Raw genomic sequence first — 26,452 nt, 5'->3', positions numbered from 1 at the left:
AACATTCTGACTCATGTATGGCCTAGGAATGAGTAATACATCAAACAGGGAAAAAGCAGTTGGCGGGTACAACACTGAAGTTCTGCCCACACCTTTCCACATACTCGTGAAAGTGAGAAATACAACTTTTCTTCTCATTCCAACATGGTCATCAAAGGCCCTAGGTATTCATTTCACACTGGCTGAGAGAACTTAAGAGGAGTCGGCCCTAAGAAAACATGCGACACACAGTTCCTCAGGGCAACAAAAATCTCTTCAGACCCACTCTTTTAGAACATTTGTGCAAACACATATGAAATGACATACTAAAATAAGAAATGAGATTTCTTGGGAGTTTTTAAAGATCTGTTGAAGTCTCTTCCTCACCAAGGGGTGGAGGTCCTTTTCGGTTTTTTAGAGCTGTCGAACTTTCTTTTCTGTGCTTTTTATATTAAGGTCTAACTTGTCCACTTTGGTGGTCAGCCGGTCAAGAATGTCGTCTTGCTCCTCAATTTCTGTCTGCATCCCCAGGGCTATGTTCTTCAGCCGGCCCAGTCCCACGGACAGCTCGTCTGTGGAGGAAGCAAAAGGGACAGGGGGTCTGAGCGAAGACCGTCACTGCACCTGCAGACGCCTGTTCTTTCCCCCGGTCTCCTTCCAGCCTGGGTGCTCAGCAGTGGCTGCGTCACTGACTCACCTCCCTTCCTGAAAAGGTTCTGCTTAGGTTGTTCCCAGCTATGTGCATGTGACAAGAAAATCTGTTTGCTCAACAAACAGGAATATGTACCTAAGGGAGAGGCCTTCTCTCAAACCCCTGAGATGCTACTGTTTAGAGAATTTTTTTTAAATTTATAGTTTTATAGTTTGAGACAGAGATTGATCCTATCTGCTGGTTTACTCCTCAAACGCCCATGGTGGCTGAGTTTTGGCTTGGGCTGAGGCTGGGAGCCTGGAACTCAATCCAGGTCTCTCACATGGTTGGCAGGGACCCAATGACTGGGGTATGTTCACTGCTGCCTCTCTAAAACTGGATCCACACAGGATCTGGAAAGGCAAGTGGGATGGGGGTGGGGATTCCTTGTTTGGAGACCTGGGAGCCCTGTCCAACAGGAATCCCTGTACCAGGCAGCTCCAATCCCAAGCTCTCCTCAGGAAAGGCTGCACTCCCCAGTCACTCTGTAGGTGGCAGGGGAAGGGAGGGACTCTGTCCCTGCTCTATTATCTGAGGTGCTCTTCTAGAAAACACAGGAAGTACAGATGTTATCATGGGACCTGGATGCCTGGAAAGCTCTTATTCAATACTGTTCCATCAAGTGTCCCTACGTTTGTTCGTTCATTGACACCCCCTCCCGATCTAAGAACATGATGATGTGGCAGATAGGCTGGGTGTAACAGTCAGCTGTGTTCCTTGAACTGGACTGGTGTTACTGCCTTCACTTACAGGGAAAAGATGGCATCACAAGCCCAGCGTCTCTAGGGCATACAACCAAGTGCTAGGGATGGTGTGGTGGTTCAGTGTGTTAAGCCGCGGGCTGAAACATGGGCATCCCAGACTGGCTATTCTGCCTCCGACCCAGCGCTCTGGGACACGTGCCTGGAAAATGCAGCAGATAATGGTCCAAGCACTGGGGTCCCTGCCACCCACGTGAGAGATCCAGATAGAGTTTCAGGCTTCTGGTTTCAGTGTGGCCTAACCTGAGGGCCATCTGGGGTGTGACCCAGTGGACGGAAGATCTTTTTTCTGTATCTCCCTCGCTGCCACTGTCTTCCAAATAAAATAGATTAGGAAGAAAGAGAGAGAGAGAGAGAGAGAGAGAGAGAGAGAGAGAGAGGATCAAGTGCTGTGTTGGGCTCCTGGTGATGCTGCTGGGCTAAAACATGTATAAAATTGGAGCACCATTACTAGTGAAAATTCAGTGCACACGCTAACGAGTAAGAGTCTCACTTACACAGGGGAATGAACAGGATGCGGTGGGGAGGGGAGAGGCTGGGTCAACTCCATGGCTCTTGAGTTCAAGGCCCTAGCTTGCTCCTGAGGTATGTGCTGGTTCCCCAGGACAGTCAATGTTCATTTTTAAGAGGGATCATGTCTTCAGGGATGTGGCCACCTCAGGAGTGAAGTGAGGGGCGAGGTATGCCAAGAGACTGGTCCCCTGTGGGTTGGGGCTGCAGGGATAATCACCCGTCATTCTGCCCCGGGGGGAAGTCATGCTGCTTTTCTAGCTTTGTGATCGTTCGTGTCTGTGTGTGTGCGTGTGTGCACACGTGCCTGCTGGCATGCCCAGAGCTGCTTTCTGACCCTTTACTAAGAATGGTGTGCCAGGTAAGAGCCGGCAGAAGAGAGAAGGGGGTGGTGCCCTGCAAGCTTTCTTCCTTGTGCAATTAGAGATTAAACATGAAGTGAAGAATGGTCAGTCAGTGCACTGGCACAAGCCGAACTGCTTGTGAACAAACGTAGCCCTCAGCTCTGTGCTGCTTGAGGTTCCTGGAACCTGTGGCTCGTGTGTCCTGGACGGTAAAGCCTGTGAGGTTGTCCCAGGCGTCAGGAAGCTTTCAGCTTCTGGGCCAGCATGGGATGTATATGCAGCTGGGGGGGGGTCGGGAGTGTGACAAAGTAAGACCATCAGGGAAGGGAGGAGGAGTCACTTGGCCTGAGTCTCTGAGCTGTGGGGGAAGCTGTGGTGAGGGAAGAGTGTGAGCAGAGTACCCTCTGAGGGCAGCTAGCACAGCCTGGGTCGGCAGGGTAAGACTCTGCTGTGCGCTAGTCTACATGGGCACCTGCAGGAACAGGCTCAGATTGCAGATCCTCCGCAACACCTGGACACCCTCGCCTCTGGGGATGGCCGGCCACTCAGCCCTTTCTGCCCGCTCCTTGCATTCAGGATCCTTCCTTAATCTCCCTTCTTTCTGCCCCTGGCGGCAGGAACAGATGCTGAACTCCCCGGCGACTCTGGTGGCTGACAGGTATGGGGCCTCCAGGCTCCCTCAGGTTCCCGTTGCAGTGGTTGGATCTGGGCAGACACACCCTTGGCCTTGGAGAAGTTTCTGGCTCCAGAGGGCAGAGTCCAGAGGCCAGATGCAAGTAGCTTCTTTGGGCTGGGCTTTCCTGGGCGCTGAGGGTGGAGGGCACATATGGTCCGCAGTGGAGGCTGCTATGTGTGCAGTGTGGGGCTGGGCCCACTGCCTGCTCCTGACTGCCTCCCTGTGGAGGGCTAGTGGTAACATCAGTGGGGTAATGGTGAGAGCAATGGGTGGTGGTAGAAAAACATGGTTCTTTCCCTTATTTGTTCTTATTTATGTCTATTTTCTTCTATTACTTAAAAGCATTGCAAGTGGGGCCTGACATGGTAGCCTAGTGGCTAAAGTCCTTGTCTTGCAAGCGATGGGATCCCATATGGGTGTCCATTCATGTCCTGTCTGCTCCACTTCCCTTTCAGCTCCCTGCTTGTGGGCTGGGAAAGCAGTCGAGGACGGCCCAAAGCTTAGGGACCCTGCATCCGTATGGGAGACCAGGAAGAAGCTCCTGGATTTGGGTCCGTTCAGCTCTGGCTGTTGTGGCCTTTTGGGGAGTGAACCAGTGGCTGGAAGATCTTTTTCTCTTCAAATCTGCCTTTCTGATAAAGATAAATGTAAAAAAAAAAAAAAAAAAATTACACGTACATTCTCCAATTCTGGTTTTCATAATCAAGCTCCAAAGCACAAAGATTTCTGCATAGCAATGTCTGAAGGATTATTTATAGTAGGGAACAACAGAAATAACCCAGTGTTCAAAAATGGGATCGAATAGTTAAGAACTTTTCTTCTTAGAGAAATACGGCAGTTTAGAAACTGAAGATATAGTGAAAAAGCAAAGACCAAAGTTTATAAAAAAGGATATGCCAAAAAGTTCAGAGGGGCTGGTGTTGTGGTACAGCACGTTAAGCCATCTTCTGCAACCCTGACATCCCACATGGGTTCTGGTTTGAGTCCCAGCAGTTCCACTTCTGATCCACGTCCCTGCTTTCTTCCAGGGGAAGCAGTGAAAGATGGCCCATGTGCTTAGCTCCTGCACCCAATGTGGGAGATCCAGATGAAGCGCATGGTTTGTTTGTTTTGTTTTGAAGATTTATTTATTTTCATTGGAAAGCTGGATTTACAGAGAGAAGGAGAGACAGAGAGAAAGATATTCCATCTACTGATTCACTCCCCAAGTGGCCCCAATGGCCAGAGCTGAGCCGATCCGAAGCCAGGAGCCAGGAGCTTCTTCCGGGTCTCCCACATATGTGCCGTGTCCCAAGGCTTTGGGACACCCTCAACTGTTTTCTCAGGCCACAAGCAAGGAGCTGGATGGGAAGCAGAGCAGCTGGGACACGAACCAGGGCACATACGAGATCCCAGCAAGGCAAGGACTTTAGCCAGTAGGCTACCACGCCAGGTCCAAAGCGCTTGACTTTGATCAGACTGCCCTAGGTGTTGCAGTGATTTGGGGAGTGAACCAAGAGGTAGAATATGTCTATTTTTTAAAGATTTACTTATTTTTATTGCAAAGTCAGATATATATATAGAGAGAGAGGAGGAGGAGAGACAGAGAAATATCTTCCGTCCGATGAGTCACTCCCCAAGTGACCACAATAGCCGGTGCTGCGCCGATCCAAAGCCAGGAGCCAGGAACTTCCTCCAGGTCTCCCACATGGGTGCAGGGTCCAAGGCTTTGGGCCGTCCTCGACTGCTTTCTCAGGCCACAAGCAGGGAGCTGGATGGGAAGCAGGGCTGATGGGCCAGCCCTGGTTGTAGCACCTGCAGGCACACCCAAGAATTGGATCTGGGCCATAACACCCATTAGCACATTGCAGAGTCTGGGACTGGGAAGGGGAGGGGCTTTGCACTTACCGGCACACATAAGACCAAGGTCTGGGAGTGGGCCTGGTTGGGCAACTTGGAAATTCCCTTACTAGGTCACAGCTTCCACTGGTGAGCACAAGAGCTGTGGCTGGGGCTTGGCCGGGCAGGGATGCTCCATTTGTTGGCATGTGTATAAGTAGGCTCAGGGGGAAGGCTGGGCTGGGCTGGGCTGGGCTGGGCTGGGCCTTAGCAACACTGGCGTGTGTGGGAGCTAAGATGGGATGTGGGCAGTGCTGGCCTAGGTCAATTTACTCACTGGTTCACGAGAGCCAAGGATACGGGTAGGCTGGGTAGGGCTAGACTGCAGCACCCACCAACGAGAATTGGGACTGGGGGCAGGTCAGGCCAGGCCAGGCCAGGCTGCAGCATTTGTTGGCAAGTGCTGAGACAGGGGGTTGACCATGCTAGGCTGGGTTGGAAAACCACTAGTACATCCAAGAACTGGGTTGGGAGCAAGTTTGGTAGGGGAATTAAGAGGATTCCCTTGACAGGCTGCAGTTCCCACTGGTGAGAATGAGACTTGGGACTGGGGGCTGACTGATCTGAACATGGCTACAGGACCCTCAGCATGCATGCGGGCTGGGTCCAGGGGTGGGAGGGACTGGGTTAGGCCCCAGCATTTGTTGGTACTTGCAAGAACCAGAGTGGGTGTGGGACAAGCAGGGTTAGGTCGTGGCTGTAGCATCTGGTGGTGAGAGCTGGAATGGGTGTTGGCCGGTCAGGCAAGGTCTCAATATCTGCTGGTCAATGCCAGGACTGGAGGTGGGCCTTATCGGGCTGGGCTGAGCACCCACTGGAATGTATGAAATCTGGGCCTGGGAGCTAGTCTGATAAGGGAACTTGGAGAACTCCGCTAGTAGGCTGTTGAGAGCTGAGGCTGGGGTTAGTCAAGGCCAGGCCCCAGGTTACAGTACCCATCAGCATGCATGTAGACCAGGTCTGGGTGTGGGCTGGGCTGGGCAAGATGAGAGTACCCTCTGGCAAGTGTGAGAGCCAGGAAAGGGTGCAAGCTGGGCCAGGTTGGGCTGCAATACCTGTCAGTTCACTTGAGGGCTGGGAGTGGAGGTAGGCTGTGCTGTGCTAGGCTGTAGCACCCATCAGCATAAGCTAGGACTGGGAGAAGGCTGGGCAGAGCTAGGCTCTAATACTCACAGACAAATTTGGGGCAAAGTGGGTCATGCCAGATGGCTGCAGCACCAGTCAGCATACACATGATCTGGGGCTGGGATGAGCCTAGTAGGGAACTTCAGGGATTCCATTATTAGGCCACTGCTTTCACTGGCGAGCATGAGAGCTGGGACCAGGGGCACACCAGGCGGGGCAGGGCCGCAATACTAACCAGCTCACATGTGAGCTGAGTTTGGGGGAAGTACAGGCTGAGCTAGGCCACCATATCCACTAGCACATGCAGGAGTCAGAATAAGTGCAGGCCAACTGGGCTTTGCCGCAGCATCTGCTGGCAAGTGCTGTGATGGGAAGCAAATCCTGTTGGGCTGGATTGCAGTATCCCCTGGCAAGCACAAGGTCCAGGGTTGGGAGTGGGCATAGCAGGGGAACTGGGCACTTCTCTGCTGGGCTGCATGAGAATCAGGGCTATGGGCGGGTTAGGCTAGACAAGGTGACAGTACCAGTCAGCATATATGTGTGCTGAGTCTGGAGGTGGGTCAGCCTGAGCTAAGCCATAGTACCCCTGGGCATGTAGGAACCAGATGGGATGTGGGATGGGATGGACCAAACTGCTGCATATGCTGGCACGCGCTGGAACCAGGACTGGGGGTGGGCCTGTTGAAGGTTATTAGGGATTACCCCGACTAGGCTGCAGTTTCTGCTGGTGTGGTGGATGGAGTCAGGACTGGAACTGAGCAGATAACTGCATTCATGGGTATGTGTATAGACTGATGTGGGTGATGGACTGAACTGGACCTTGCACTAGCTGGCATACAAGATTCAGGTTTGGGGTCACTACAGGAGAGACTCAAACTCTGGCCATAAGGAAGACCACAGGATATGTGTCCTTGGAGTGCGAGTGTCAGGACTGGGCCGTCTTAGTTGCTGATGCCTGTTTAGTGGGCAGCATGCCCAGATGCACAAGGGAACAGGATGGCCAGCTCACCTAGGCCAGCAGAGACACTGAGTGCCTCAGGAGGATGGAACGAAGAGTCTGCACAACTCTCCTGGCCATAACTTTTGCAGCAAGTGTCTGGGTGTGAGGGCACTAAGGTAGACTTTGTCAGCCAACAGACCTTGGAAAGATTTTCTCCACCTTGGATCAATGAAACCAAGAACTTCTCAGGACTAAACCCACATTGGGGTGTCTAAGATGATAGCAAATGACCATCTTCCATCCTTGGTGCTAATGTAGTTTGGCAGTAAGGAGTGGTCCCCTCCCCCACACAGGAGAAAAAAAAAGTTGGAAACATTTGTACTACCCTCCTTCCTCCATATCTCAACCTTCCTCCATATCTCGACCTTCCTCATCTTAATCAGTGGCTGACATGCGCATACATCCTTGCCAACTATGTAAATAACATTTAATAAACAAATAAATGCAAAAATACATATAAAAGTTTGCTGGTATGCGTCTGTGACATGGAAGATTAAGCCACCGCTTTGGATGCCGAGTGCCTGGAAGACAGAAGATGACGGCTCCTGTCACCCACCTCCAAGGGACACCCAGATTGAGTTACTGACTTCATCCTGGTCCAACCCTGGCAGTTCTGGACATCTGGAGAATGAACTAATGGATGGAAGATCTCTCCATCTGCCCTTCAAGTAAATAAATAAGTAAATCTTAAAAGGAGCATGCACTTGAGCACCGTGTCACTCCTGCTCCTAGCTCAGGGCTGAGCGAACCACCCAGAGGTGACACCTCCTGGGAAGCCACAGCAAGCAGAAGGCCATGCAGGGACATCCACTGCGCCCACATGGGTTTCTTTCCTTTTTGTAAAGTTTTTTTTTTTTTTTCTTAATAGGAAAGGTATATTTACAAAGAGAAGGAGAGACACAGAGAAAGCTCTTCCATCTGCTGTTTCACTTCCCAAATGACCGTAAAGGCCAGAGCTGAGCAAATCCGAAGCCAGGAGCCAGGAGCTTCTTCCAGGTCTCCCATGCGGGTGCAGGGTCCCAAGGCTTTGAGCTGTCCTCGACTGCTTTCCCAGGCTACAAGCAGGTTGCTGGATGAGAAGTGGGACAGCCAGGACACAAACTGGTGCCCATATAGGAAACTGGTGTGTGCAAGACAAAGATTTAGCCGCTGAGGCATCAGGCCAGGCCCACCATAATGGGTTTCAACTTTGCACCAACATGGGGGGGGGGGGCAGCGCAATTTTGTTACTTTTCTCACTCACTTTGCTAGCTCCTTATAGGGGCTGTGAGACCTGACCATGTAGGAGAGGTGAGAGGAGGCAACAGGTCTGAGACACTGCCTAGGGTCAACTGAAACGCACATTCCTGGGCAACTCCCGTCCACATCCACTAACACAATCCCACTTGACCTTCAAATGACTAACTCTCCTCTTCATGTGACAAGTCATCACTGTGGGCAAGTGTCTGGCCTAGTGGCTAAGGGGCAGGTTAGGATGCCTGAGCTTCATAGTGCAGTTCCTGGGTTCGGTGTTCGTCACTGCTAACCACAGATGCTGGGAGTCAGCAGTGATGGGTTCCAGCCACAGATGAGAGAGACCTGCACTCCAGTGCCAGCTCTCGGCTTCAGTTCAGCACTATACACTCACACTTGGCCCGGGAAGGCATATGCAAAGTAAAACAGCACACGAGAACATTTCCTTCCAGATCAGTCAGACAGAACCCATTGAAGCAGTGCTTGCATACTGGGCTGGTCTGAAGCCATGACGGAGACATTCCCTCACTCTCCTGGAATTTACAGTCTGATCAGAAAGATGTGGTTACGGCTGGTTATGCAGAGAGCACCACGGAAACAACAGGGCTCTGGGGCTATAAGAGGAGGCCATATGGCAGCAAACTGTCAGTATTGGAGGCAGCCCAACACGCAGGGTTGGGAGGAAGGTTTCTTCTGGTAGCAGAGGTCCCAGGTGGGAAAGAACCTGAATCAGAAAGGTTGTAGGAATCCACTACGTGTGGGGCGGGGGCTGGGAGCCACAGGCTGTGGTGAGGAACCTGGACTGTGTGCTCCAAGCATGCAGGGCACTGAGTGTCTGGAAGCATTTGCCACCTGACTGAGGTTCTAAAGGCTCACGTGGTGAGGGAATTGTCACTGTGCCAGCAGCAGCACGAGCAGACTCTTCCCAGGCCAGCAGATACTACGACCATCTCCCAGTGTGGTCTTCTACACCCTGCCCACTGGTACTCAGAGACCCCTTCCATCAGGCCCTGAGTGGCTGCGTCCAGACTGTACACTGAGCCTCTTGGGGGGCCATGGGGTTCCCTGCTACTGCCTTGATTCCAGTGAGAGGTGGGGATGGTCTGTCTGAACCAGAAGCACCAACTGACAAGCTCCCAGAGACAGAGCAACTGGTCAAGAACTGGGGTGTTGTGTGGCATGTGGGGAGGGAGTGGCTGGGGGTGCTGGACGCGGGCTATGCTCAGTGAGGACCAAGGGAGAGGCGGCCGGGCCCCCAGGGCTTACCTAGGTTGCTGTCGATCTTCTGGTGATAAGCGCGCAGGTGTGCGTTCTTGGGGTAAGCGTCAGCGCTGCTCACAGAGCCGGCCCCTCCAGGGCTGGAGTCTGAGTTTTGAAAGAAACACCAAGAAGATGATGAACTAACGTCGCTTCAAACACTGCTTCCCCAAACCCGTCTTAATCTGGAGAGTGGGTAGAAGGAAGGAGGGGGCTGGTTTTTGAGGTCACCCAGGGATGAGGCTGGAAGGAACTACAGGCTGAGGGGGCACAGAGTAGGCCTGAGGGCCAGAGCGGGGAGGCAGTTTCTAAACGCAAAGGAAAGCCCTGTTATCTCAGTTCACCTCTTTGTTTTGAGGCAGGCGTAGAGGGATGTGTGTGTGTGCATACTCTTTTTCTAGATTTTGTACACTGCCTCCAGTGTGGACCTGCTAAAGCCATCCTATGGATGCAGAGCTGATTTCTTTTCCAGTCTTGCCAGTTCACGTGCATCACACGAGTGGGCACTGGATGCGGAGGTCAAGGCAGAGGACTGACCAGAGGACCGGTGACAGCAGCCTGTCATGGAAACAACCCGAATGTCTGAAGATAGGATGGAACCGCCAAGTGGTGCTCTTCAAGGAAATGTTGCAGTTTAGGAAAGTGTTCAAGATGTCAGAGGAACAAACGAAAGCAGGGGATGAAAACATATGAGGGCACCTCAAAAAGTTCATGGAAAATGGAACAAGAAGTTTATTGGAGTGTTGTGGTACAGTGGACTAAGCTGTTGCCCAGGACACCACATTCCCTATCAGAAGGCCTGAGACCGAGTTCTGCCTGTTTCTGACCCAGCTTTCTGCCAATGGGCCTAGGAGGCAGTAGATGAAGACCCAAGTCAAGGGGCTGCTGCCACCCATGTGGAAGATGTGAATTCGAAATAGGGGGTTCCTGGCTCCTGACTGTGGCCTGTCCCATCCCTGCCTGCTAGGAGCCATTCGGGGAGTCAACTAGTAGATGGGTTCTGTCTCTTCCAAATAAAACCAAATTTTAAGGGGATAAATGAAAATAACCTCAGAGGAAGACTTTAATAAAAACAACATATACCCCCAAATGAGAACTCGCTTTCATGCATTAAAATCAGTCATGTCTTTCAGCCACATTTCCTGGGACCTGCGTTTTCTCCCCCTCCTGTGGCTTTCATCTTTCCAAACTGAACCATGTGGGGCTCCTCTGCCCTGACCTCAGCACACCAGCTGTAACTGGGATTTTCTGGGGAGCATCCTGCCATCCTCCAAGGCAGCCTTGGGAGTACTTGGCTTCCAACATTGTTTCTTACTTTAAAAAAAAAAAAAAAGGATTTATTCAATATTATTTGAGAGACACATCTACATAGAGTCCTTTCATCCACTGGTTCACTCCCCAAATGGCTGCAAGGGTCAGGACGGAGCTGATCCGAAGCTGGGAGCCAGAAGCTTCTTCCGAGTGTCCCATGTGGGTGCAGAGTCTCAAGGACTTGAGCCATCCTTTACTGCTTTTCTAGGCCATAAGCAGGGAGTTAGATGAGAAGTGGAGCAGCTGGGACATGAACTGGTGCCCATATGGCATCCTGGCACTGCAGGTGAACTGTTAGCTGCTTAGCCACTGTGCTGATCTCTTATTTTTAATTTAGGAAGCCAGAGTTACAGAAGAGGGAGGGATAGAGAGAGAGATCTTTCATTCACTGGTTCACTTCCTAAGTGGCTAAAATAGCCAGTGCTGGGGCCGGGTTGAAGCCAGGAGTTAGGAGCTTCTCCTATACAGCAGGCAGGAACTCAAACTTGGGACATCTGCTGCTGCTTTTCCCAGGCCATTAGCAGAGAGCGGGATCAGAAATGGAGCAGCTGGGACTTGAACCAGCACCCACCGGGGATGCTGGCATCAGAGGCAGGGGCTCTACCTGCTACACCACAAAGTCCGCCTCAGCATGATATCTACATGCCTAGGTTTCTGGGGGCTTATGGAAGGTCCAAGAGGCCTGCATACCTTTGCTGACCAGGGCTGCTTCTGGGTCTGTCATTTGACATTACTGGGTTGATTTGAGCACATTTCTATCTTGTATATCTTGTTCAAACCACTGCTTCTCCTCCTGTTTGGGTCAGGGGCTACATGAGGGTCCTTCACAAGGCTCAGGGAAGCACGTGTAATGAATAGACTATACATGGATTTAGAATCATTTTGGACTAAAGTAAGCCTCCTTTACTTCCGCTTATGCGCGCGCGCGCACACACACACACACACACACACACACTTTTCAAAACAGCTATTTGAGAGGCACAGAGCGAGTGAGCGAGAGCGAGAGAGCAACTGAGGACTCACCCATCTACTGGCTCACTCCCACATCCCACAACAGTCCAAGGCTAGGCAGGAGCAGAAGCCAGGAATCAGAAACGCAATCTGGGCTTCTTCAGTGGGCGGCAAGAACCCCAAAACACCAGAGTCATCCCCAACTGCCTCCCAGGGCTTGCACAGCAGGAAGCTGCGGTCAGGAGCTGCAGGTGGGTGTCCCACGCAAGCTTTGCAAAATACTTACTTACTAGGTTGTTACGTCCTTTTCTTTGTTTAAAAAAAACTTTTTTTTTTTTATCATTTTACTTAAAAGAGTGACAGAGAAAGAGAGAGAGAGAGAATCAGAGAGATATCTTCCATTTGCTGGCTCACTCCCCAAGTGGCCACAATGGCCAGAGCTGAGCTGGTCTGAAGTTGGGAGCCAGCTGCTTCTTCCGGGCCTCACACGCGGGTCCAGGGGCCCAAGGACTTGAACTGTCCCACTGCTCCTCTCCCAGACCATAAGCAAGGAGCTGGATTGGAAGTGGAGCAGCTGGGACTTGAACCAGCACCCATATGATAAGCCAGTGCTGCAGGCTGAGAATTAGCTTGCTATGCCACCACACTGCCCTTTCATAGACCTTCACTCCCTTAACAGTAGAGGAAGAGCAGGGAGGAACCCCGCCGTAACACGCCTCCAGCTACCTAAAAGCACGCTGGGTCCCTAAAGCCTTCCACCCAGGATGAGTGATGCCAGAAGTTGGAGGCCCTGCCCATTGCCAATGACAGCGCGCTGGCACCTCCATGTTCCCCTGGGGACCGAAGTCAAACCTTCAATTTTCGCCCCCAATCCACTCACCGAGATCGTCCAGCTTCCTGAGGTTTGGGTGGCTGTCCTGGTACTTCGCCTCCTGTTCTTTACTCGTACTGATAGCTTCTTTCAATCTGCGGATGCAAGTTTGGGGGAATGGGAAGCTTTGAAAAAATGAACCAACAACTCTGCTGTGTTGACACTGCTGTCAGTCACTTCCACTGCCTCCAGGGTGACGAGCCCCTTGTCACCACAGCATGGCCTTCAACAGTCCCAGCCCGAGACCACTCAGGGCAGCCAGCTGAGGATGCCCTTGGAAGCATCCCAGGAAAAGAGGGGTCCTTAGGATCAGGAGGAAAGAAAGCAGATGAGGGCCCAGCATGTTGGCTCAATTGACTAATCCTCCTCTTGTAAGTGTCTATATGGTAATAGGTTCATCCTGGCTGGCTGTCCCACTTCCCATCCAGCTCCCTGAGGATGGCCTGGGAAAGCAGTGGAAGACAGCCCAAAGCCTTGGGACCCTGTACCCGCGTGGGAGACCCAGAAGAAGCTCCTGGCTCCTGGGTTCAGATTGGCTCAGCTTCAGCAGCTGTGGCCATTTAGGGGTGTGAACCAGAGAACGGAAGATCTTTCTCTGTGTGTGTGTAAATCTACCAATCTTTAAAAAAAAAAATCCTCCTTTGAACCCTCCTTCCCCACCTCCTCCCCACTGCCTGTCTCTAGTGATAACGAGCAGAGCAGGAATTTACTGGAAATCCAACTCGGGCACAATCTGCAGAACAGGTGCCAATCAAATACATGTAATCAAGGCGGGGGAGGTTTATAAGTTTTAAAACACTTAGACATGATTCCCGCTTGTACCAACAATGTTTAGGATCCCTCCAAGGCTCTGGTGAGGCCTCAGATTCTCCCATCCATATCCAGCTCCACTCCTGCTAAGCTCACCTGCTGCTGGGCTGGGGTGTGACGGTGCCGTTCTGTTCTGGGGGTGTCTCTGCTGGCTTGGATTTGAAGTAATTGACGAGGCCCCCAAACACACTCTTGATGCTGTTGATGTGCCGCTGGCTGGTCTTCAGATCTTGATCCATTTTGTCCACCATCTTCTCTGTGCGTTCTAAGACTCCTCGCTGACGTACAAGTTCCTGGAGAAGACAAGTGATAACCGCATGCGGCTTCTGGCAATTCTCTGACCGAGGAGACGTCCACACGTGGTGGCCACTTCAAAAACGGGAAGTGAGCACACCTGTGGGCAGACATCCTCATCTGTGAAGGGCATACTATCCTTCCTCCCCCCTCCCCTTTTTAAAAGATTTATGTATTTTTGTTGCAAAATCAGATATACAGAGAGGAGGAGGAGAGAGAGGAAGATCTTCCATCTGTTGATTTACTCCCTAGAGGCTGCAAACGGCTGGAGCTGAGCCAATCCAAAGCCAGGAGCCAGGAGCTCTTCCAGGTCTCCCACACGGGTGCAGGGTCCCAAGGCTCTAGGCCATCCTCGACTGCTTTCCCAGGCCACAAGCAGGGAGCTGGATGGGAAGTGGTGCTGCTGGGATTAGAACCGGCGCCCATATGGATCCTGGTGCATGCAAGTTGAGGACTTCAGCCACTAGGCTATCACATCTGGTCCCTTCCTCCCTTCCTTAATATTTTATTTCTTAATAAATATTTATTAATATTATTTCTTAATATTTATTTTATTTTTTATTTAAAGGCAGTTTGAGAGAGAGAGAGAGAGAGAGAGAGAGAGAGAGAGAGAGAGAGAGAGAGATTGCCCATCAGCTGGTTCACTCTCCAAATGGCCTCGACAGGTGAGTCTGGGCCAGAAGTCAGAAGTAACATCAGAGTCTTCCATGAGACGGGAAGGAGCCCAAAGTCCTTGGGACAATCTTTTGTTGCTTTCCCAGACACATCAGCAGGGAGCTGGACAGGAAGTGGGGCAGACAGACTTGAACCAGAACCTAAGCACCACTGTAGCACAACGCCAGCCCCATCGTTTCTGTAACACATTCCTTCGACTCTCGCATCCTACCCTGCGTCTCTACATTCACTATCAGGTCCCTTTTCCTGAGATGCTGGCTTCTGTCATCCTGCCGAGATAGACAGAAGGATGCCCGGGGGGGACTCTAGCCCCCAATCCCTGGGAACCCTGATATGCTTGAACCAAGAACTTGAACCTTGGACTCTGGTTCTTGCAGTCTCCTGGTTTACACAGGGGAATTCCTGTGGGGTCACTGGTGCCCCCCAATTCTGTTCAACTCTGCCAAGACTATGTCACAGTCTGATGACCTTTCTGATTCCCGGTAAGTGTCTGATTCTAGTTCACAAAGCTTCAGCTCTAACTGATCTCTGCTACAACGGGGATAACCTGTCACAGATGGAGGGCTCCCCACTGGGATACCTGTACGGCTGTGTGTGTCACTGATTGCTCCCCTCAAAAGGCCACTTCCTCAGAGAAGTCTTCTCTGAAGAACGCCTCTTGCTAAGAGCGCCACCTGCCGTCTCACTGTCTTTATGGCATGTCAACTCCACCGGGCTAGGACTTGCTTTACTGGCCGCTGAATCTCCAGTCTCACTCCCTGCACTTGGCCAGATGCCCTACAGCCGGGGCCTGGCCCTCAGAGCCCATGGTTCTGGACCAGTTTCCTGTATTTGGGAGGCACTTAACGCTCTCTGCTTCGGCCATGCTCCTTGCCTGTGGGCTGCCTTCCCAGCTAGCCGACTTCCAAGCTTTGCTGTTTTCTGCTTCACAGGATGCCCCTGCCCTTGATTATGTTGATTACTGTGTCTCCCGCTCCCTGTGCCTCAGCAGTTACACTAACTACACAAATAACGTGGTTTTTTTTTTTTTTTGTGCAGACAGAAAAGTTTATTTGCGAAGGGACCAGGTGATCAGGGAAGGGGAAAGCACCTCCTGAAAAGCCAGGAGGTGGGGTGTCTCTCAAAGGACGGAAGGAGGGAAAGACAGAGACAACACAACTCTTTTTTTTTTTTTTTTGTAAAGATTTATTTTTATGACAAAGTCAGATATACAGAGAGAAGGAGAGACAGAGAGGAAGATCTTCCGTCTGATGATTCACTCCCCAAGTGAGCCGCAACGGGCTGATGCGCGCCGATCTGATGCCAGGAACCAGGAACCTCTTCCAGGTCTCCCACGCGGGTGCAGGGTCCCAAGGATTTGGGCCGTCCTCAACTGCTTTCCCAGGCCACAAGCAGGGAGCTGGATGGGAAGTGGAGCTGCTGGGATTAGAACCAGTGCCCATATGGGATCCCGGGGCGTTCAAGGTGAGGACTTTAGCCGCTAGGCCACGCCGCCGGGCCCAACACAACTATTCTTTAAAAAGGTTCTCTTGGCGCTGTGTGGTGGCTCAACTGGTTAATCCTCCACCCCATAGCACTAGCATTCCCTTGGGTGTCGGTTCATGTCCCAACTGTTTTACCTCCTATCCAGCTCCCTGCTTGTGGCCTGGGAAAGCAGCAGAGGACAGCCCAAAGCCTTGGGACTCTACACCTGCGTGGCAGACCCGAAGAAGCTCCTGGCTTCGGGTCGGCTCAGCTCTGGCCATTGCGGCCATTCGGGGAGTGAAGAGTGGATGGAATACCCTTCTCTCTCTGTCCCTCCTTTTTTTCTGTAAAATCTGCCTTTCCAATGAAAATCTTATATAAAAATGAGATTCTCTCTTGATACCTAACAAAGTCATGAACAAGTTTCGAACATCCATCTTGCAAATCTGAAGGATTAAAGATGAAACTGTAAGGGTTTGTTGGAGCCCACTGAAGCTATAAAAGCCCTATGGAGCTGATATGTCACTTGAGATCTTAATGTTTAGTGAAACATAAAAATATGAGTACTTCAGAAAGTGCGTGCAGCACAGAGTTAAAAGATATGTTTAGAAGCTGGCAACGTGGCATAGTGAGCTAAGCCATTGCTTGCTTTGCCCATATCTCATATGAGCAACAGTCTGAGCCCAGGATGTTCTACTTTCAATTCAGCTTTTTGCTAAGGAACCTGGGGAAGCAATGGAAGACAGCTCAAATGCTTCAGCTCTTACCACCCACGGGATAAGTGTCCAAGGATCTGGACCATTTTTCGCTGCTTTTCCAGGCACGTTAGCAGGGATTTGGATTGGAAGTGGAACTGCTTCCACTTGTACCAGTGCCCATATGGAAAGCTGGCATCGCAGGCAGAGGTTAACCTACTTAGTACTTTTAAAAATAATCATTTATTTTTATTGGAAAGTCAGATATTCAGAGAGGAGGAAAGACAGAGAGAAAGATCTTCCATCTGTTGATTCACTTCCCAAGTGATGGCAACGGCCAGTGTTGCACTGATCCGAAGCCAGGATCCAGGAAATTCTTCTAGGTCTCTCACACAGATGCAGGGTCCCAAGGCTTTGGGCTGTCCTCGACTGTATTCCCAGGCCACAAGCAGGGATATGGATGGGAAGTGGAGTTGCCGGGATTAGAACCAGTGCCTACATGGGATCCTGATGCATGTAAAGCGAGGACTTTAGCCACTAGGCTATCGTGCCAGACCCATGCCTCTTTTTTAAAGCTGTGCTGTGCAGGGCCAGTGCTGTGTAGCAGCTGAACTATCACCTGTGATGCTGGCATCCTATTTGAGCGCTGCTGGAGTACTGACTGCTCCAAGTCTGCTGTCTCCCTACTGGCGCACCTTGGAAAAAGCAGCAGATGGTCTATGTCGGTGGGCTCCTGGCACATACGGGAGATCCAGAAGGAGTTCCAGGTTCCTGGCTTCTGCCCAGATCAGCTCCAGCTGAAGCCATCTGGGGAGTGACTCCACGGATGGAAGATTTTTCTGTCTTTCTCCCTCTCTAACTCTTGCCTTAACAACAACACAAAACAACAACAAAACGTGAGCCTGGTGCAATGGCTTGATTGGTTAATCCTCCCCCTTAAAGCACTGGCATCCCATATGGGCGTCGCTTCGTGTTTCAGCTGCTCCACTTCCCATCCAGCTCCCTGCCTGTGGCCTGGGAAAGCAGCAGAGGACGGCCCACATCTTAAAACCCACATCTTAAAACCCACATCTGTTCTGTGTTTCTCTCTGTAAATCTTACAAAAAAAAAAAAAAAAAAAAAAAAGTCACCCAAGAGAAAAAATTTTTAAAATAAAAAGTCACCCAAAGTGAGACTATCTGATTACCAAATTATTGTGTGAGTACATCCTATGTAATATATCTAAATTAAAGAATGGTACCAGGGGTCCGGCATGGTGGCCCAATGGCTAACTCCTCCCCTTGTAAGTGCTGGGGTCTCCTATGGACACTGGTTTGTGTCCAGCAGCTCAGCGTCCCTTCCAACTCCCTGCCTATGGCCTGGGACAGCTGTCGAGGACAGCCCAAAGCCTTGGGACCCTGCACCAGCATGGGAGACCCAGAAGTAACTCCTGGCTTCGGATCGGCTCGGTTCTGGCCGTTGATGCTACTTGAAGAGTGAACCAGTGGACAAAAAGATTTCTCTGCGTCTCTCCTTCTCTCTAAAAATATGCCTTTCCAATAAAGATAAATTTTAAAAAATGGTACCAGACAAAATTAAAGATGAAAATGAAGCTGTGCACCATCCGCTATCAGATGTAACAAATTCTTAAATTTTTTGTATCAAAATAAACTTACTGTAATTCCATCTTTCCATAAGTTAAAAAAACATTATTTATATACATTATTTATATACATATGTATATATTATTTTTATTGGAAAGTGGGCCCACCAGGATAGGAACTGGTGCCCATGTAGGATCCAGGTGCATGCAAAGTTGAGGACTTTAGCTGCTAGGCTAAGGCACCGGGCTCTCCATGAATTTTTTGCAGTATGCCTACACAATATATAGACAAAAGTTTAAATCTAACTGACAAATTCTGCTTAAGTCTTCTTGAAAACAAACTTCTCTGAACATGTGTGTTCTTCACCAGCTGGTAAGACAATTCTGAATTAAGAAAAAAAATCAGGCTTTTTAGGTTAAAAACTCTGAAGGCTGGCTTGTAACATCTGCACCCCAAACTGGAATACAGGTTCAAGTCCTGGCTACTCAGCTACCTGAACGCACACTGGGCAGGATGGTTTCAGGTACTTGGGCAGCTGATATTGATATGGGAGACCTGGGATGGAGTTCCTGGCTCCAGCCTGGTCATGGTGATAATCTGGGGAATGAAAACCAGAAAATGGAAGCTAATATCTCTTTCTCTCTGTTGCTCTTTGACGCAAATACACACATTCTAAAAATTTATTTATTTTTATTGGAAAGTCAGATTTACAGAGAGAAGGGGAGACAAAAATCTTCCATCCACTGGCTTACTCTCCAAGTGGCTGCAGTGGCTAGGGCTGAGCAGATGTGAAGCCAGGAGCCTGGAGCTTCTTCCAGGTCTCCCACGCAGGTGCAGAATCCCAAGGCGGCTTTGGGCCGTCCTCGACTGCTTTCCCAGGCCACAAGCAGGGAGCTGGATGGGAAGTGGAGCAGCTGGGATTAGAACCGGAGCTCCATATGGAATCCCAGTGTGTTCAGGGAAAGGACTTTAGCCGCTAGGCCATGCCGCCGGGCCCCCTCAACTGCTTTTCCAGGCAGGGTAATGGAGGATAGAGAGTGCCTCCTGGCAGTTTTCTTTCTTCTTAAAGTATTTATTTATTTATTTTTATTGAGAAGGCAGGTTTACAGAGAGGAGAAACAGAAAGATCTTCCATCTGCTAGTTCACTCCCTGAATGGCTGGAGCTGAGTAAATCTGAAGCCAGGAGCCAGGGACTTCTTTGAGGTCTCCAATGTGGTTGCAGGGGCCCAAGCACATGGGCCATCTTCTGCGGCTTTCCCGGGCCACAAGCAGGAATGGGAAGTGGAGCAGCTGGGACACCAATCACTGCCCAAATGGGATGATAACAATGCAGGTGGAAGCTTAGCCTACTATGGCACTTAGCAGAGTTTTCTTATCCTCCTGTCTGCCTCCCCTTCTTGATTTGCAGAGTTGCACAGGTACCAAGTGGCTTAGTAAACCTTCCTCACTTTGTAGTGAGATATCTTGTTTTCTTGTGGTTCACCAAGGGACACAGCCTCTGCGTCTCTCAGAGCATGTACATCACTGGTGCTGACAGGGTAAGGAAACTGCCCTCGGAATCAGATGTTAGGGTGAGAGTGCAGAGCATGGTGGCTTGCCCTGTGTGAGTATGCTACCCTCATTTCTGAAAGTTTCTATGTCCTGAAAGCTGGTGTTTGCTAGAAGTCATGAGGCCAGCAAAGGAAGAGGCACTGCTTGTTCTAAAATCCTCCCTCGGAGGCAGAGGAAATGCCAGGAGTCAGCATTCTGGTAACTGAGTTCCAGTTTATGAAGGGGAGGAGTTTGCCTGAGCCCATGCTACGAAAGCCAGTTAAGGGCATGGGTGGTCTACGAACAGCTGGGCAGGCCCCCGCACCCAGCCAATATAAAGGTTTTAAACACCCCGGGTCCCAAGGTGTGTTCCCTTGCCACAGAAGTGGAGGCAAGTCTCATCGCTTTCATTTGTCTCTATGATAACGAGATCCCTAGAGACCAGTGTGGCTGTTGGAAAAGGGTACTACCCAAAGTGCCCCTACTGTACAGGGCACCTGCCTGCTCCGAGGGCGTGGCTTGCTCAGGTGAACTCTCTCCCCATCCTCTGGATGCCCCAAAGGAGTTTTCTAAAGATAAAATGGATGGAGACAGTGAGGGCAAGGATCTGGTTGGCTGGTGGAACAACATCATGAGGGTATACCCACGGAAGGGTGAATGGGGGTGGGGTGTTTCTCAGTTCCTTTCTGGCTTGTGGCTTTTTGTCAAGCAGAGGGGCCCTTAAAGAGTAAAGAGAAGCACAAGAGAGTCCTAGAGCCTGTGGAGGCACACCCTGCCTCAAGGGAGGTGACACCGTGTAGGCACATGCTGTGTGAGAGCACAGGCAGGACCCGAAGGGATCAGCAGACTCTGCTACTGGCAGACACTGCTGAGCGCCCGCTCACTCTGCCCAGGAGGAAACCCCACAACCCCCAATCCCTGTCCTGATCCAGGTCACAGCTGAGGCGGGAACAGATGTGGGAAATCGAGTCAGACGCTTTTCCTTTCTTGACAACACTGCAGTGGTAGAGACCTGAGGAAGGCACACAGGTCCTTGCCTCACTGAGCTCGTGGTCTCATAGGGGAAGCAAAAAAAAAAAAAACAAACAAAAAAAAAACCCAAACAAGGAAGGCGTGACACACACACACACACACACAGAGGCATGGCTGCTGGGCAGCCAGGGCAAGCCTCTTGAAGGGACCCCTGGGTTAGTTCACGAGAAGAGGGGGAGAGGGTAGGGTCAGGGTGGCTTTCTGGCCGAGACAGGAGGAGAGAGTGAAAGCTGACAGGGAAGTCAAAGAGTGGGAGTGCTGAGCAGAGGAAGCAGCCTGTGTAGGGGCGTGGGGCAGCTGGAAGAACTGAGAGGGGAAGTGGAACAGGCAGTGAGCACAGGGCGTGCAGGGGCATGGCGCTGGGCAGGATGAAGAGCAAAGCCCGGACGATGCCAAGGCCATCCAAGGACAGCAGTGACCAACACATTCCAAACGCAATTCCCCGCCAAGACACCTCTCAACATCTGCTTGTTCCCCAGTCTGATCAAGCATCCTTCAGGTCTTGAGGGAACAGGCTCGGGACTTAAGTTTCTAGCACTAAGCTTGTAAGTTCAGATATGGGGGCCAGTGCTGTAGGGCACTGGGTTAAACTATCACCTGGAGTGCTACTGACATGGGCGTTTATTCAAGTCCTACCCGTTCCACTTCCAATCGAGCTCCCTGCTGATGTGCTTGGGATAAGCTGAGGAGGATGGTTCAAGCCCTTGGGCCCTTCCACCCAGGTGGGAGACCTGGAAGAAGCTCCCGGCTCCTGGCTTAGGCCTGGTCCAGCCAAGGTTGCAGAAGCCATCTGGGGAGTGAACCAGCTGATAAAAGACCTTTGTCTTTCTTCTAATCCTGCTTTTGAAATAAATAAATAAATAAATAAATAAAATCTTCGAAAAATAAACTTCAGGTTTGAGTCACAAATGGGGGGGAGGGAGAGGGAGGGGTCAATCAATGAGCTGGATCTAACAATTTGAAATTTCTGTCTTGGGTCACGCCTGTGTCTTCCCCTGGATGCGTACAGGTGCCCAGGCTGTCAGGGACACTGGCGTGCATAGAACACACTTGAACCTGGAGCTCTGTCTCACTGCAGCCATCAGGGCATGGAGTGGACACGGAAATGCAAAGTGGGTATTTGGCTGCATGGAGGAAAGCCACAGAGGGCAAAGGTGGGTGCTGCTCATTATGCGGGATGACCTGGAGATAAGAAAGGACTGACTCAATTGTTCAGTGCGTTCCAGAGAAAGCTCTGGCCTGGTTCCTTGCCCTTGTCAAATCATGTCTGATAAAGAGTGCCTTTGTTTCCTTGAGCTCTTGGGGCAGGCTGGAGTTTTTATGCAAAGGCTATGATGTAGCATGGGGCCCTGGGCTACATACACGTTCAGCTTAACCTCTGGAAGGGTTACACACATACACACACACACACACAAACACACACACGATGCAGTGCTAGGAAGTGCAGGGATGGATACGGATGATAGACCGCCTTTCTGCCATGGCTGTCATTTAGAAACGTACTAAAGAGCTACTTCTTCCGCTCTTCATCTTCTCCCCCCTCCCAACCAGGTTTTGCCCAGGATCATCACAGGGTGTCTGTTAGGGGTTTGGGTGGTGGAGCACCTCACCTGGAGTGGCTGTTCCAACACGAGCCTCCCCCAGAGGATGAGGGTACCACTCCGGGGCGACAAACCTGCCCAATGTTATGGAAACACCCTGCAAGGGCCATTTGCACAAGCCTCTGCTGCTGGACGCGGAGGAGTGCTCTTGGTCTCACCTCTCTGGTCTGAATGCCAAGTGTGGCTTCAAGTGCTAACGGTCAAGGGTTAGTAAGACATGGAGAAGAGCAGTGACCCTGGCCCCCCCTGAACAAGATGACTCGGAGATGCATATGCCGGTAGGGTTGAGCACTTTATATTTGAACTCCACCAGACCTCAAGGACAACACTGACGTTAGTTACTATGTCAGGCTCCGATGTGATAACTATACCTGGATCCCCACTGAATGAGTATCCTGGATAGGTCAGTGAAGGGTTTGCAAAAACCACATCCAACTAGGATGCAGAAAGGTTCCCACAATCCCAATGGCCACTCTTTGGGGACTGGCTACATCCAGACGTCATCAGGCCGTGAACGAAAGAGAAAGAAAGCAGTTCATTACTCACTACTAGGGAAAAACCTCCACCCCAGGATGTGAAAATGCTTCATTCAAGCTTAGAACAAAACCACCACCACCACCACAAAACCAAAAAACAAACACAAAACCACAATGCCTGTGTTGTGGTGCAACAGGTTAAGCCACCATCTGTGATGTTAGTACTCCATATGGGTGCCAGTTGGAGTCCTGGCTGCTCCATGTTGGATCAATTCCCTTCTAATGCACCAGGGAAGGCAGTGGATGGTCCAGGCGCTTGGGCCCCTGCATCCACAACGGAGGCATGGATGGAATTCCAGGCTTTTGGCTTTGGTATAGCTCAGCCCTGGATGTTGTGGCCATTTGGGGAGTGGACCAGCAGACAGACAATCTCTCTCTCTGTGTCTGTACCTCTGCCTTTCAAACAAACATAAATTTTAAAATAACACAAACACACACAAACACAAACATAAAATCCATTTTAAAATTCAGAATGTCTCCCTGAGGAGTATGAAGGAGTCGACTTGGAGGCAGAAAAGGCTAAGGTGGGGTGTGGGAGGGAGATCTCACACTCTTTCTAAGGATGAGCATTTTCACAAAAATGAAACTTAGGAAAAGCAATGAGGAAATTATATGCACCAAAGAGAGCAAGAGATAAATGGCCTACAAAACTCTCCCCAGTTTACCTGCCTTAACTACGACTTCTCCGCCCTTTGCTGGCCTTGGCCTGTGGCTAAAACCTTTGGCACAAACCAATCTTGCCAGGCTTCACCATGGGCATGCAGCTCTCCTTCACTGGGGGTCATTCGCATAAGGAATTATCCTACTTTGGCCAAGCTGGGACTGAAGAGGACCTTCCCATGCTCATTTTATCAAACCCTGTCCTGGTCTGTTTCACAGTGCTAGGTTCCCAGCAGTCACCTGTCAGAGATGGGAAAGCAACAAGGGAGACCCGGCCTGCCAGTCATCCATGCATCGAGTGGCACAAAGTGCTGTCCTTGTCCATCCCCATCCCAGCACTGAAGGAAAGAGGATCAGAGTGACTCAAAGCTGGCCTTGCAGCTTGCACGGGTGGGTGTGGGCAAGCTGGACAACCCTGACTCGCAGGGTCACTCATACTTGAGAACAGATTCAATCCTGGAAAAATTCAGTATGCCATTACACTATTGTGAGTCTAGCACTTGCTCAGTCATGGTCACAACTGTATCTCTCACAGCGACACCCAGGCCGAGACTCCCGTGCCAGAGGTGCCACTCTGCCTCAGCTCTGGCTGGCTCCACTGAGTAGACAGAAGGACCTTGAGGGCTATGGGGTACATGGCATCATAGTCTGGATAAGCAATTTACTTCTATTATATATACTTGTTAAAGATGTACTTATTTTACTTGGAAAGTCAGTTACAGAGAGAAAGAGGAGAGGTCTTTCATCTGCTGGTTCACTCCCCAAACGGCTGTAACAGCCAGAACTGGATAAAAAACGAAACAAAACACACACACACACACACACACAAACTGGAAGCCAGGAGCCTCCTCCAGGTCTTCCATATGGGTGTACGATCCCAAGGCCTTGGGTGACTCTGCTGGTTTCCCAGATCATCAGCAGGCAGCTGGATGGGAAATGGAACAACCAGGACTTGAACCAGCACCCATACAGGATGCTGGCACCAGCAGGCAGATTAGCCTGCTACATCACCACGCTGGCCCCTAACCTATCTTATTTTGCGTTCATGCATTCTCTACTCCCTGGGGACATTCTCACGGATTCGTTTATGCTCTGCCAACCGATACCCACCTCTGTATCATTCGCATTTCTTACTTTCTTTGTTCCGGCAGTTTCCAAAGATGTCTTTTCAAACAGTCCTTTCAGGGGCCAGTGCGATGGTTTAATTGGCTAATCATCTGCCTACAAGCACTGGGATCCCATGTGGACGCTGGTTTGTGTCCTTGCTGCTCCATTTCCCTTGCCTGTGGCCTGGGAAAGCAGTAGAGGACAGCACAAAACCTTGGGATCCTGCCCCTGTGTGGAAGACCCAGAAGAAGCTCCTGGCTCCAGGCTTCGGATCAGCTCAGCTCCAGCTGTTGCGGTCATTTGGGGAGTGAATCATCTGATGGAAGATCTTTCTTTCTTTCTGGTTTTCCTTCTCTCTATAAATCTATCTCCCAATAAAAATAAATAAATAAATCTTAAAAAAAGAACACTCCTTAGATGACTTCTTTGGGTTTGGGACCCTCTATCAAGAGTTTCCAAGATCTTAGGCAATCTTCCCAAACGTAGGTTTCCGATGCCTAGTTAGACCAGAACATAATAGCTATGCGGCGTAAGGGTGCCAAGCGCAGCTTCCTCACACAGGAGGTGGGTCAGTGGAGGATAACCTGAACAGTGGTGAAGGGGGAAGAAAAAAAAAAGGCAGCAGCGGGAACACGAGGGAGAAGGTTAAGCAGTGTACACTCAATCTGTCCAAGATGCTAAGCCAACAGCTCAGGAGCAACTTGACCAGAGGAAGGCGTTACCAAGAGACCCGGGGAAGAAGGCAATACTGCAGCTTCAAAATTTTGCATTCCAAAGCTACCAGATGCGGGCCATGATTCTGGGAATGACCCATCAGCGCTGTTCCATGTGGACAAACTTCTTCCTCAGCCCACACAGAACCGCGAGATGAGCGCGCTGCTCTCCTACAGCAGGTTCTGGGTTACTGTGAGCCAGAGGGACAGACGTCACAAGCCACACACGGTCTATTCATGGAGGATTTGGGAAGTCCAGAGAAGAGCAAGACTCTAACCTCAGGCTCGGGCTTCCCTGGCAACTGTCCAGGCGGAAGGAGGCACAGGCACCCCGGCTGGCCAGGAAGTGGTCAGTGACGCGGGAGGGACACGAGTGGGTCATTCCCCGACACCTGTAGGAACACAGTCACTCCTCACTTTGTTTTGTTTTGTTTTTTTTCTAGGTCATTCTGAGAGGGACGGGCAGGAAACACTCATGTCCCTCCCTCACCGACCCTGCTGCTGAGAATATTTTTACTCACTGCCAGACTGAAAAAAACAAAAACAAAAACAAAAACAAACCTGTAGCTTATTTTTGAACGAGAAGGGGAAACAAACAAAAAAACAAGAGCCAAAGCTGAGATTCACGAGGTAAAAAAAAAAAAAAAAAAAAAGCCTCTCTCAAGTACTCCCCACTTCTTTCCGCAGCTCTTCAATACAAGAATTCTGAGAAGATCCTGAGGTAAGTAAGTCTCCGTGCAGGGTGCAGCCCCGGCCCAGGCTTACCTCAGAGGAGGCGACCCCGACCTTTTCGGACTCGTACATGAGCGACAGCGACCTATTGGTGCTGGCGGCCATGGCCTCGGCCCTGTGAAGCACCTCCTGCCTCAGGTACTGCTGCCGATCCATGGGCCCGTCGGCGAGGTCACGGCTCTCCCGCCATGGGACCGGCCGGGCACCCTCGTCTTCCGCGTCATCGTCGTCGTCGAACGGGTTGCAGCTTTTCGGGTACGCCGACATGGTGCGGGCGTCGCTGGCACCGTGGGAACCAGAAGGAGGTGCGACGCCGCACCTCGCGCCGTCCCCACGACCCCACAGCCGCTTCCGAAGCTTCTTCCGCCCGACTTCCGCTGGTGGCCCCGCCCACGGAGCAGACCATCGAGAAGAGCGGCTGCCGGCGTGTGG

General features: G+C 50.9%; 1 protein-coding gene across 1 annotated transcript; it reads right to left on the bottom strand.

Moving 5' to 3' along the window:
- SNAP29 (synaptosome associated protein 29) lies at positions 1-26,452 on the bottom strand. The gene is made up of 5 exons (XM_058656878.1): positions 26,054-26,452; positions 13,494-13,690; positions 12,597-12,682; positions 9,464-9,562; positions 1-551 (listed from the first exon to the last, which is right to left on the bottom strand). Exons 1-5 carry the CDS (start codon positions 26,285-26,287, stop codon positions 394-396), a joined length of 774 nt encoding a protein of 257 aa, XP_058512861.1. The 5' UTR covers positions 26,288-26,452; the 3' UTR covers positions 1-393.

This window comes from Ochotona princeps, chromosome 29 (genome assembly GCF_030435755.1).
Source record: "Ochotona princeps isolate mOchPri1 chromosome 29, mOchPri1.hap1, whole genome shotgun sequence".
In the NCBI taxonomy this organism is placed as follows: Eukaryota; Metazoa; Chordata; class Mammalia; order Lagomorpha; family Ochotonidae; genus Ochotona; species Ochotona princeps.
This window is presented reverse-complemented; position numbering and strand designations above follow the sequence as displayed.

Bases quoted from the DNA above. Each gene is read 5' to 3' on its own strand.
- SNAP29 (XM_058656878.1), bottom strand. From the start codon at position 26,287: ATGTCGGCGTACCCGAAAAGCTGCAACCCGTTCGACGACGACGATGAC. The intron at 12,683-13,493 runs GTGAGCTTAGCA...TTGCATCCGCAG, and splicing joins ACACCCCAGCCCAGCAGCAG to ATTGAAAGAAGCTATCAGTA. The intron at 552-9,463 runs GTAAGCCCTGGG...CTTCCTCCACAG, and splicing joins GAAGATCGACAGCAACCTAG to ACGAGCTGTCCGTGGGACTG.